Source organism: Hesperophylax consimilis, chromosome 8 (assembly GCF_061612785.1).
Source record: "Hesperophylax consimilis isolate HC1 chromosome 8, BYU_Hcon_1.0, whole genome shotgun sequence".
NCBI lineage: Eukaryota > Metazoa > Arthropoda > Insecta > Trichoptera > Limnephilidae > Hesperophylax > Hesperophylax consimilis.
The window spans coordinates 7,598,166-7,610,607 of record NC_142843.1 but is presented as its reverse complement, the minus strand read 5'-3'; the positions used below and the strand labels follow the sequence as shown (position 1 = coordinate 7,610,607).

Sequence of the window (12,442 nt, the reverse complement as noted above, 5' to 3'; positions counted from 1 at the left end):
TTGTGAGAAGGCGAAAGTTATTTTTGCAGACCTCGTTAAGAAGACGCCAGGATCATCAACTGCTGAAAAAGAAGTACAATTTAAGGAAAGTCATGGATGGTTCGAGAAATTTAAGAGAAGAACCAGCAATCCACAGTGTTGTGAGGCACGGTGCAGCATCAAGCTCTGACACAAAGGCAGCAGAGAACTTCATCGGCGACTATATGAAGCTCGTAGATTCTGAGGGTTACCAGCCGCAACAAGTTTTTAATTGTGACGAGACGGGTCTCCTTCAGAAAAAGATGCCAAAGCGAACCTATATAACAGCAAAGGAGAATGCAATGCCCGGCCACAAGCCAATGAAAGACCGCCTCACGCTGCTATTTTGTGCCAATGCAAGTGGCGATTCGAAAATTAAACCGGTGCTTGTTTATCATTCAGAAACTCAACGAGCCTTCAAGAAGTGTAATGTCCAGAAGAGCAGACTAGATGTGATGTGGAGATCCAACAAAAAGGCTTGGGTGACACGTGTCAGTTGATTAGATCAATGAAATTTAAGACAAATCTCCCACTCCATGTCTTGCTCGTTATGGACAACGTACCCGCCCATCCTCCAGGCCTACAAGATGATATTCTTGAGAAATTGAATTCTTCAAAATCCAGTTTCTGCCTCCCAACACCACTCTGTTACTCCAGCCTATTTCTAACTTCAAAAAACTCTACACCAAAACACTCTTCGAGCGTTGTTTTGAGGTGACTGAAGGGAAAATTCTCACTCTCAGAGAGTTTTGAAAAGAGCACTTTAACATCGTTGCTTGCCTCAAGATGATTGACAAGGCATGGGAAGGGGTTACTAAGAGGACTCTCACTTTTGCTTGAAAGAAGCTTTGGCCAGAGAGCATTGTCGAATGAGATTTTGGGGGGTTTGAAACAGTACCTGTGGAGTCAACGAGATTGTGTCTTTGGCCAATACCATGGGACTGGAGGTGGATAACAACAATATTCATGAGCTTGTGGAAGAGCACAGTCAAGAGATGACCACCGAAGAGCTTATAAAGTTGTTTTATGCAATGAGGAGGAAATAGCAGAGCAACAATCTCTGATGAGGAGGTGGCTATGCCTATGTTGATCATTGTTCTAAAAATGGATAATTTTAATATTTTCATTCATATTAATTGATTTTAAAAACGACCTAAAACTGCACATTCCGAAACGGTTCCAAATGGCTACAACGTCATTGTGACATAGAAAATGCCAATGTCTGGTAAGACGGCTGTCACCAACGTCACCCGGTGCTACTTCAACGCCGCCGAATTCACAAATAAAAACGAATAAGTCATTTTGGCGGCAAATCGAAAATAGCACATTTTAAATCATTGCAGAAAATTTTGTTGTTGAAACTGAAAATAACCGTGTACATAATATTTCTGCTTCTTAAAAGAAAAAAGGAGATATATCATATATATAATATATATATATCTCCCTCACACATATTAAAGAAATGAAACGCCATTGCAGGTCAGTGCACGGGGACATCAAACACTCAAGCATCAGATTTCTTTAAGCACATAATCTAAAAGGACTCCAGAAAAAATAATATAAATACTGATAAAAACAAGTCACTTACATCTCCGAAGTTCAGACGGTTGGCGTTCTTGCGGAATTCTGTCATGGCGTAGCGCTCCTTCATTTTCCTGACACGCTTGCCTCCGCGCTTCTTACGGCTCTGCTCAATCGGCTTGGGGAGGGGCTTCACGAATTTCACTGGTGGGGGCTCCTGTGACAAAAACAGCCAATTAGTAATCAACCAATTTAAATATTTTATATTTTCTTTATTAACCGTTTGAGTGCCAACCGTCGATTTTCGTCGATTCGTGTTTTAACGAAGATTGCCGATCGTCGATTTCCATCGATTGCGTCAGTCGTGTTCTGATTCGCGCGTACGTCGGTATGTAAAATTCTCATTTTTTCGAAACGCCTGGACTTCAGGATCCTCCTCCGCGTGATTCTAAACCAATATTCTTTAGTAAAACACCGAAAAAATCATCGAAATCCTTGAAAATTCAAAGAATTTATGGGGTTTTAAAAGAATATTTTTTTTATATTTACTCCACACAGGAGGCCCTGAAGAAAATAATTTCCCTCGGGGCCTATGTCATCTTTGGGGATGCTGTGTGGAGGGTCTTTTTTGGAGAGGAAGGAGTGAACATGGGTCTTGAAGAGTCCCATGTTGTAGGAGGGAGGAAACACAGAGGCCGGCAGTTCGTTCCACAGCCGAGCTGTTGAACTTAAGAACGAATCGTAGAAGAATAATTTAAAATCGTAAATCGTAGAATATATAGTTTCATAAAAAATAATGTTTTTTTGGTGGCAATTTACAAGCAACTGTATAAATTTTTTTAAACGGTTAAGTACCTGCTTAGAATGTCGATTAGTAACTGATTACATTACATTGGTAATGTTCTGTGCTTGGAAATCCTGTGTTGAGAGCAGGCGCAGTTTATGACATAAGAAGTTTACAAAAAAAATAACAACACTATATTAGATTTAAAGTAAAAGACAATCAGCATTGTACCATTGGAAATACTTGTAAACAGGTGTTAATAAAATCGTTAATGTTTGATCTGCCTTAGCTGATGATCCAAAACTTGTGGTGTCTAATCTATATTTAGAAAAATTTGTATTCTGTCTAACGACCAGTGGAAGTGCACTGTATAGCTTTGTTGCAAAGTATCTAAAATTTCTTTGGTCAAATATTGTTTTAGTTTAGGGATAAGTAAGAGATTAAGCCCATTTGATTCTAATATAAAGAGCAATTTGGACATTGTCAATTGGACAGTTACAATACAATAAAAGATATAAATTTGTTTTAGACCACTTTAAAGTGGTCTAAAACAAATTTATATCTTTTATTGTAAATTATGACGAGCCACAAAGTAAATGCTTATTACAAAATAGTTACAATACAGTTCTGTGTTTGAAGAGGTATGCTAGTATGTTTTAGACGTAAAGTTGCCTAATGTCCAAAACACAGATTCTCCTAAAGATTTTGTCCGAAATAGTTGTGATCGGTAGTTTTAGAATAACCTTTATAATTAGTTTCTAAACTTTTTAAGATCGCAAAGCTTTAAATTTTTTTTGATTTTAACTGGAATTGTGATGTACACTGTCAGGCAGTAAAAGAGTGATAGAACAATGTTCATGACTGTATCAATCATAGACATATGAATATTAGTAGACCTGCCCTAAGTGATTAAAAGCGTATTATCCCCACTCCCCATACAGGTTCCATTGGAGCCGGCTGGGCTCGCGTATGGCCTCAAGTGAAATTTGAAAACGTGACGTCATCATTCTTGTGCGAACTATGGTCGAGGCATCATCGGTTCATTTTACGAAATAACACGGCAAAATGTTGACTTGTGATATGAAAACTTGTAAAAATAGATGTGAAAAAGAGAATAAACCCAATTGTCGTATTACATTCCATAAGTAAGCATTATTTTACTTTATTTTAAGCTTATTCACACCGTATTTATTTATTTATTTATTTATTTATTTATTTACGGACAAATAGTCCATTAACAACATATTAATTACACGAATAAGTTTAATAAACAGAGATGACAGTGAAAGGAGAGCATATATAAATGAGGAGCGAAGACAATAACAATGACAATAATAATATAAAAGTAAGAATGGGAGATAATAATAAGTCAAAGCATGAAGATGGTTCAAAGGGCATTAGAAATTAGACATTGCGTATTGACTGTCGAAAGTCATTTAGGCATATACCACAAAATTCAATGCTTTGACTTGACAGTGAGTTGACAAGTCTCGACATTCTGGACAAAGGAGAATGGTATCCATAATTGGTAGAATGTTGATTGACGAACAGCAATTCATTATTTCGGAGTCTACGGGAAGGGATGTTGAATTGGATAAGTTGCAACAAAGCAGGTGAGTCTGTAATACCATTGATAATCTTGAATATGCAAATCAGATCAGTGTCCCTTCTACGTTTCTCCAAAGAAGAAATGTTTAAAGTTTGTTCAACTTCATCATATGAGTACTCTCCTCTTTCAAGACCCAACCTCCAAGCGATTCCTCGTAGGAAGCGATGTTGTACGGATTCTATGTGACAGATGTGGACAGCATAGAAAGGAGACCAAATAACACTAGCGTATTCAAGGTGAGGGCGAACTAACGAGCAGTAAAGAGTTTTAAGGGTACTTATATGTTTAAAGTCAGAGGTTATTCTATGAACGAAGCCAAGTAGTTTAAGTGATTTGTTAACAATGTTGTTAATGTGCTCACGGAAAGAAAGTTTGCAGTCTAGAGTGACCCCAAGATCCTTGATAGATGTTACAGTAGATAAACAAACATTGTTTAATTTATAATCAAACTGAATAGGTTTTTTGGTTCTATAAAAGGACAAAATTTTACATTTATCAACATTAAGTTCCATGCAGTTTATTTTGCACCAATTATTAAACGAGTCAATATCACGTTGAAAATGTAAGCAGTCAAGGTAGGATTTAATTATCTGAAGAATCTTATTATCATCCGCAAAAAGCCAGAAGCGTGTATGAGAAAAAACTTTGGTGATATCGTTAATAAAAAGGTTGAAGAGAAGCGGGGCCAAATGAGCTCCTTGGGGAACGCCGGACGTTACGTCAATGTTAAAGGATTCAAAGTTGTTTATTTTAACCCTTTGTTTTCTATCGCTCAAGTAAGAGCGAAAGAATGATAACAACGGGTTTCTAATGCCTATAGCATAAAGTTTGGCCATGAGAATCGAGTGATTTACTTTATCAAAGGCTTTGGAGAAATCAGTATAGAGTACGTCAACCTGAGTGTTGTCTTCCAAGGCTTTAACAATGGTATTTGTAAAGGACAATAAATTAGTTGTTGTAGATTTCGCCGATCTAAATCCATGCTGTTCATCAATCAGAACATTTTTGAATATAGGAGTGATTTTCTTTGTAATTATCGACTCAAATATTTTTGGAATACAAGATATAATTGATATTGGTCTGTAATTTTCAATGTTTGACTTGTTCCCGGACTTAAAAATGGGTCGAATATATGAAATTTTCCATGAATCAGCAAATGTTCCAGATGAGAGTGATAAGTTGTACAACATACAAATTGGGTTAGATAATGAATATTTACATTCTTTTAGCAAGATTTCTGGAATGCCATCAGGTCCGGTACTTTTTTTGTTAGAAAGTTTACTTAAAGATTGGTAAACCTCTACAAGTGAGATTTGGCAATCATTCAAGTCAATGTTGTAGTCATAGTTGAGTGGAGGGATGTTGCATGAGGCACCAGAATATACAGAGGAGAAGTGTTTAGCAAAAAGGTTGGCGATGTCAAGACCGTTAGTAGCATGAGTTTCATTATAGTGCATACTAGAAGGAAGATCATTATCAGTACGCTTTTGCGCAACAAATTGCCAAAATTGTTTAGGGTTTTGCAGTAATTTTGACTCAGTAACTTCTACATAAGATTTATAGCATTTGGCTGATTCGATTTTGGACAGTTCCCTTAAATGAGAAAATTTTCGATACAAGTTTAAGTTGCCAGTGTCTTTAAATAGCTTATGAGTTTTCTTTTTTTCAATTATTAACTGTTTGAGTTTTGAGCTAAACCAATTTGGAAACTTGGGTTGATAGTAACATCCCTTAGGAACAAACAAATCTATAGCGCGTGAGACGCATTCATTAAATTTAAATACAGCGTCATTAATATCAGATTTTAAAAATAGTACTGACCAATTAATCTGGGAAAGAAATTTGTTCATATTAGAGTAGTCACCATTAAGATATTTGTAGTGATAAGAGGCACTTGGTTTCAAAGAATCTAATTGGAAGAAATTAGTGATGTTAATAGAGAGAGGTGGATGATATTTATCTATAGGTAACAAAGAGACATCAGCTTCACTTACTATGATATTTGGTATGCTAGAAAAAATTAAATCTAGGCAAGAACCTAGATAGTTAGTGACTGGATTTATTTGAAACAGATTCAAGTAGGCAAAAAAATTTACAATTTCAGTAGCTTGTGGGGAAAGATTACTAGTAGGAGTTTTGACACCTTGGTTGTCGTTCAGCCACAATATTTTAGGTAAATTATAATCGCCACAAATAAATAAGGAATCAGCGTTTCTAGAAACATGTTCAGTTAAAGCAGTATGTGACTTATAGACTTCTATTGAAGAGGATGGAGGAATGTAAACACAACCGAGTACAAGTTTTTTGTTACCTAATAGAACACATAGAAACAATTGATCAGACACATTGTTAGATGACTCTAGAATATAGCAATGGTATTTCTTGTTTACACATATCATCACTCCACCACCTTTACATTTCGCAGAAGAAGTAGAATGGTCACTACGAAAAATGTTATAGTCAAAAAATCCCAACTCAGCAGATGAGATATTATCGGAGAGCCATGTTTCAGTAAAAAATATAAAGTCATATTGACACACACTGACGTTACAGCGAATGGTGTTCAGTTTTGTGTTTAGGCCACGAACATTTTGGTAGTACATTGAGTAGGAATTATTCACAGAATGATTGATCAGGTTCAACCTAAAAAATTAATCCGAGAGAGTTCACGTCTTTCAGCAGCCTGGCGGGCGGGGCAGTCCTGAGCTCCAGTATTGTGAGAAGCCGGTTTCCTGAAGAAGGTGCAGGTGGCGCATACTGGTGATTTCACCTTATTGGGGCAGGCATCACGGTTGTGGCCAACTTTGGCACAGTGGGGACAGGTAGGTAAGTCAGTTTGGCACTTTGAAGCTGTGTGACCATATAATTGACAGTGGCCACACTTTAAACTATCTACCCAGTCTCTTACTCGGTGTAGTTGCCAGTCTATGGCAAGTTTAGTTCGCGATATTAAAGAGTGACGCACAGATGGAGGGACTCTAAAAATGTGGATGCAGTTTCCAGTGCGAGGGCCAGATTTATGGGAAAAAGACATGATCAATTTTAAGTTGGATCAGTGGATGGATCAGTTTTAGAAACATATACTATCACATCACAATGTAGCGATTCTCAAGTGTGCTCATCGTTGTTTACTGGAGTAAGTAAATTATGAAACATTTGTAAAAGTGTCTTAACTAAATACTCTGAAACTAACTACGACTCTGCAAACAGAAGAAATTTACTTTGCCGAATTTGGACTTCGCAAATTAGTTCATAACGTGGCGAGTAATTTGCGCTCCCATGTAAAAATGTCTATTCATTCAAAAGCAGATTTTACTTTTAAGAACTAAATGGTGATATTATAATGCGAGATGCCTATTTACTGTCAGATTGATTTATTGACGAATCACAGTCAGCTTAACCCCCTTCGTTCTTCAACAGTTGATTTTACCCCTCGCCATTATCTTCTCGTCTATTAATTCCTATGTCTGTGGTATCAATCTAATAGTCAAAAGGTACCAAATATGTAATTTAGCGACATTTTGGTTTTCATTCAAATTTACACGGAAATAACTTCTATTTAGTGTACCTCTTCAGTGGTACTGCCAAGCACTGATGTCAGACGCCATGACAGTCAAATAATAGTCATGCAATGGTTCAAATTAGAAAAGAACTGATTTGATGGAAAAGGGAATTCTTCCTAGAAAGCATTAGCAATTAGATTAATTTCACCATTTTTACTGTGGAAATAGAAAGGCAGTTTTTTTTTATGGAATTAATCATTTTACCTACCAGTGTCATTTTAAGAAACAAATAACTATTTATTTTTCAATATAGTGTGTAAATTTTGTCATACTGACAAAACAGAGGACCTGACATTAAAGGCAATTTTTTTTAAATACTCCATTAAAAATAACAGTAGTAAAAGATTTACCAGTTTCCAGACACCATTGGATTTCAATGGGACATGGATGTAATGCATGGCTTATACGTGGTGTCCGGAAACTCGTAGGACAAGCAGTAAACTGGTGAATCCACAACACAACACAACCCAACACAACTTTTTTTTCAGTGAGCAATTTGGTTTAATTTTTTTTTTGGTTTTTATTTTTCTTCGACAACCAAAGGGTTAAATATCTTTTGGAGCCGAGTCTATGCTTAATGCATTTTAAAATACAAACAGCTGATATTAACTTCTTGTGACTGATTTTTTAAAATTTGACCATAAAGATTCCAACTTCGGACTCGATTTACTAGAAAACGAAAGCTAAAATCCAAAAAGTTATACCACAAACTTCAAATGTAATGTAGATTGACCATTTTCGCGCTTGTATATTCCGGAAACCAAAATCAACCACATTTTTGTGAAATTCATAGAATAGTCTATAGCAAAGGATTAGATATTACGCAGAAGCAGATTTAAAAATAACTAACCTGTAGTTTGTCAAGTTTTTTTTCTATCTCTTCCCGGAGCCTTTGTCCAATTTTTCCATCTACACTTTCATGACAGGCATCCACTCTTGCCGCTAGAGTTGCTTTTGTTGACACCAATCTAGCAGCTTTTCTCCTTAATTCCTGTGTAAGAAAATTCAAAAGCTTAGCTGAAGTTACATCAATTATGTAAATATAATTAAATTGGCTGTCCATGTATTAATTCAATAAAATTGTGTATTACAAAATGTGTTTTCCATTTAATACTAGCTGTACCCCGCTACGCGTAGCTGTGGCTCAGTCAGTAGGCATTTTTTTAGCCGTCACAGGTGACAAAAAAGCATGTTTGTGCCTTTCACAGGTGACATATATCTAAGAAACACACGCGTATTCAATGTTGTGTCAAAATTTTAAAGCAGTCGGTGAAGACATTTCGGAGATGAACATTTACATTTTTATTTATATAGATAATATAATGTCAGACCTCCAAGTTTTCCGTTCCTTTGATAAAATAATAATAAATACCTAATTGAATTTGTTAACTATTATTATACAGGGTGTTAAGGGACGTACTTGACTGACTTTAACCAGTGATTCGTGACATTATTTGGAGTAAAAAATGTTAACGAAATTTTGGTCTCCGGTGATTTTTTTTAATTTTCCAAAAAATTTTTTGGTTTAAAACAATTATTTAAAAATTCTTCCACATGCCGACACTGGTCAATCAGCTGAGTAACCGCCCTACCCCTCACATCGACCCTAGCTGTCAAATTCCTACTGATTTTTTATGTTTTTGTAAAAAAAAAAAAAGAATTAAGTCACTGTAGAACAAAATTTCGTTTACATTTTTTTACTCCAAATAATGTCAGGAATCAGTGGTTAACTCTTTGCACGCGGCCGTATCAACTGTTGTTACGGCAAAAAGTCTATACTCACATGCGGCTGTATCAACAGTTGATACGGAAACTTTGACGGCCGATATTCCAGCGCTCTTTCGTCATAAATGTATTTCTTGCTCACTTGGACATTCGTAGAACTATCACGATGCTGACATCTATAAGAATTTCTCAAAAATAAAATTGTATTTCATAAAAAAAGATCGATAATCAAGTGCGCCTCTTCGCGCCTTTTAGTCCTTTAGTTTACATTTTTGTCAACGGATGGCGTTAGTACTAGTATGTCATTCACAACTTTTCATAACTAAAAATGATAAGTGCACATGGTGTCCCACTTGTGTCTATCAACGCAGTGGCCTAAGTACACACACGCCGAGTGAATGGCGGGACCACATTCAAAAGATACGGTACGTCTTTGTATGAAATTTTATGTTTTTGTTTTTATAAACATCCGTACGAGTGTTGACACACGAGGATTTGTTTTCGTATTGTGGAGAATAATCTGTTCTGTCTATATAGTCCAATAAATCATGCCAGAATGCTATAATTTGACATTTAACTGCGTGCATAGGTATTTGAAAATATGTACCGCGTACAGGAATAGATAAAACGGAGCAAATGAACGCGTTCAAAAGGTTAAAGTAATTCAAGTACGTCCCTTAACACCCTTTATATTAGTAGTAATCCACAAGTTTATAATTTCCTTTCCCAAACATTCGAAAGTGTTCACCAATTTTAATAATTTGCTTTTTATTTTTATTTAGATTTTTTTTAATTAATAAATTTACATTTTTGTGATTTACACTTAGTTCTGTTTTATACGGGGGATAAGTTTTTTAATTTTTGTTTTATGACAGCAGCTGTTGAAACACCGACAGCTGACAGAATAACAAAAACTAAAATACTTGCAGAAATTATGGCTGCACAGGTTTTTTCATACAAAGCTTAAATTTGAATTTGAGGCCAAAATACCTAACTAAACTGAATAATATTTTTTTAAAGAAAAAGTATAACAAATATATAGTATAGGTGTTATTTTATGTATTTGTGTTTTAAATTATGGTATATAGGCCAGGTTTTTGATAATGTTTTATTTTATTTTTCATTTCAAGATAAATTTTTTTATTAATTACAATTACCCCACAAATAATAATTGCTTAAGATGCCTTTAAAATCATGAAAAATTTCATTCTTTAATGGTCTATTTTGCAATGAACTCACAAATAATTCACTAAGTTGCCTGTAAATTCATGAAAAATTTCATCCTTTAATGACCTATTATTACAACGAACGCACAAATAACTGCCTCTAAAATCATGAAAATTTTCATTCTTTAATGGCCTATATTTGTTAATTTAAAAGACAAATAAATAAAGTGCACTATTGCTGGTTAGTGAGTGTACAGCGGATTGAAAAATCTAGGTCTCTAATAAGAACGGATATTACCTTTACGCTTTGTTGACCGTGTTAAAAACAGAATTGATATGAAACAGAATTGGTATAAAAACTGAATTGTATATAACTAAAAAAGAAACTAACTGGTAATGTGTCTTGAACAATTTCAGAGTAAAATACGAATCCAGTGTGCGGCAGGGTGGCCGTTTGTGAGAACCCAGACAGAGTCTTCTTCTGTTGGCCGAGGGACAGGACATTGCAGGCGGGCATCTTGGATAACTTGGTCAGTCCACCCGCCACACCCATCATCTTGGCTGCAGTTGATGCACCTGTCCACATTGGAACTCAAATTAGATTGTAGTTATCTTGGTGTACAAATAAAAGTCTCGTTTAACTCAGCTACAGCGTTTATTGTTAAATTAAAAATCGATTTTACAATCACAATATCTACGCGTTTACTATGCAAAAATACTATGGAATGCGGGCGATATCTAGGTCAAGGTTCCTAGCGCGGTAGTCCTTGGCTGACGGTCTGAAGACTGAATACTGACTGCTCGCTGCGTCGGGCTTATTTATACGGTACAGCCGGCGGCAACAGTAGGTAGGTGGAATTGCAAATAAATCGGAGCCACTCGCTCAGTCTGGGCCTTTCGGGAACTTTCGGCGGCGCTGCAATTACGCATAGGCGATCGGCTAGAACCTTCTAGGGAGTTGGCGTGATGTGCCAGACTTGCTCGCAACGTATTGTCGTAGGTAGGTCGCGTTGTTTACGATTTAGCTGTCAGTCGTAACTCGCAAGTAGATACTCGTAGAAAGGTAGGTTGTGTTGTTTACGTTTTAGTTCTCGGTATTAATTTGCAAGTACCTAAGTAGGTCGAGCTGTTTATTATTAATGAGACAATTCTGGATTGTTCCCTCGTCGCCACAAGATTATGTAACACGATGATAAAAATAAAGAAAATGTATTTATATTAAGAAATAAATAAATGTATAGATAAGGACACTTACCAACAATGATGGAAAGGTTGGGTGCAATGAATGTCATTCTGCTTTCTACATAGTCAAATATCTTCTGTTTTGCATTGTTAAGTTCTACGGCCATGTCACAAGCTTCGTCGATTTCTTGCTTCTCGGCATCAGTCAAAAGCTGTCTGGAATGAAATATTCAAAATTAGATTGGCCAAAACAGAAAATAAATCAAATCAACCTAGTCATATAAAAGCACAATGAAATTAACTGTTAAGAGTCTTAAATTTCCGGAACGGGACAAAATCACCCCTAACACTGAGGAAAGCTGTGAGGCAAAAGTAATAGATGAAGGGAAGGATAATAGACAAAATCGAGAGATACTTTACAGACCAAACAGTCCCTCTTGGGACCTTGTTCAAAATATGGAGTTTTCCATTGAGCCTGGTCTCTGATGGAGTGAAAGTAAATGGTCCACTTTGAGGCTTTTTGTATTTAATTTATATATAATGTATAGTTATATAATATAACATATCTCGATCCCCCAAAAAAAGAGTTTACGCCACCATTTCAGCGATTTTCTTAAGAAGCAATACGACGATGCATACTGATCAGCAAGATCAACCCCACCCATGGATTTAGTATAATCGATGATAATGTTTGATTTATCATTAATTACTATGCATCGAAGTTTCATCCAAAAAGTCAATTGGCACTTTGAAAACAAACTCGTCTTCACTACCACTGAATTAAAAATACTCTTCTATATTTACTGGCAGTAAAAACTATTCAAATAAAATGAATGCGTAGTTATTTTTATGAATGAAAAACAGAGCAAAAAGC

General features: G+C 35.9%; 1 protein-coding gene across 1 annotated transcript in view; it reads right to left on the bottom strand.

Annotated features, from left to right (window-relative positions):
- The window catches only part of Prp31 (pre-mRNA processing factor 31), an 84,871-nt gene that overhangs the window by 64,862 nt on the left and 7,567 nt on the right, over window positions 1-12,442 (bottom strand). The window contains exons 4-7 of the mRNA XM_089634423.1: window positions 11,642-11,784; window positions 10,778-10,962; window positions 8,346-8,486; window positions 1,607-1,756 (exon numbers count right to left, since the gene is read on the bottom strand). Coding sequence (XP_089490549.1) covers window positions 1,607-1,756; window positions 8,346-8,486; window positions 10,778-10,962; window positions 11,642-11,784 — 619 coding nt within the window. The remainder of the gene's footprint in view (window positions 1-1,606; window positions 1,757-8,345; window positions 8,487-10,777; window positions 10,963-11,641; window positions 11,785-12,442) is intronic.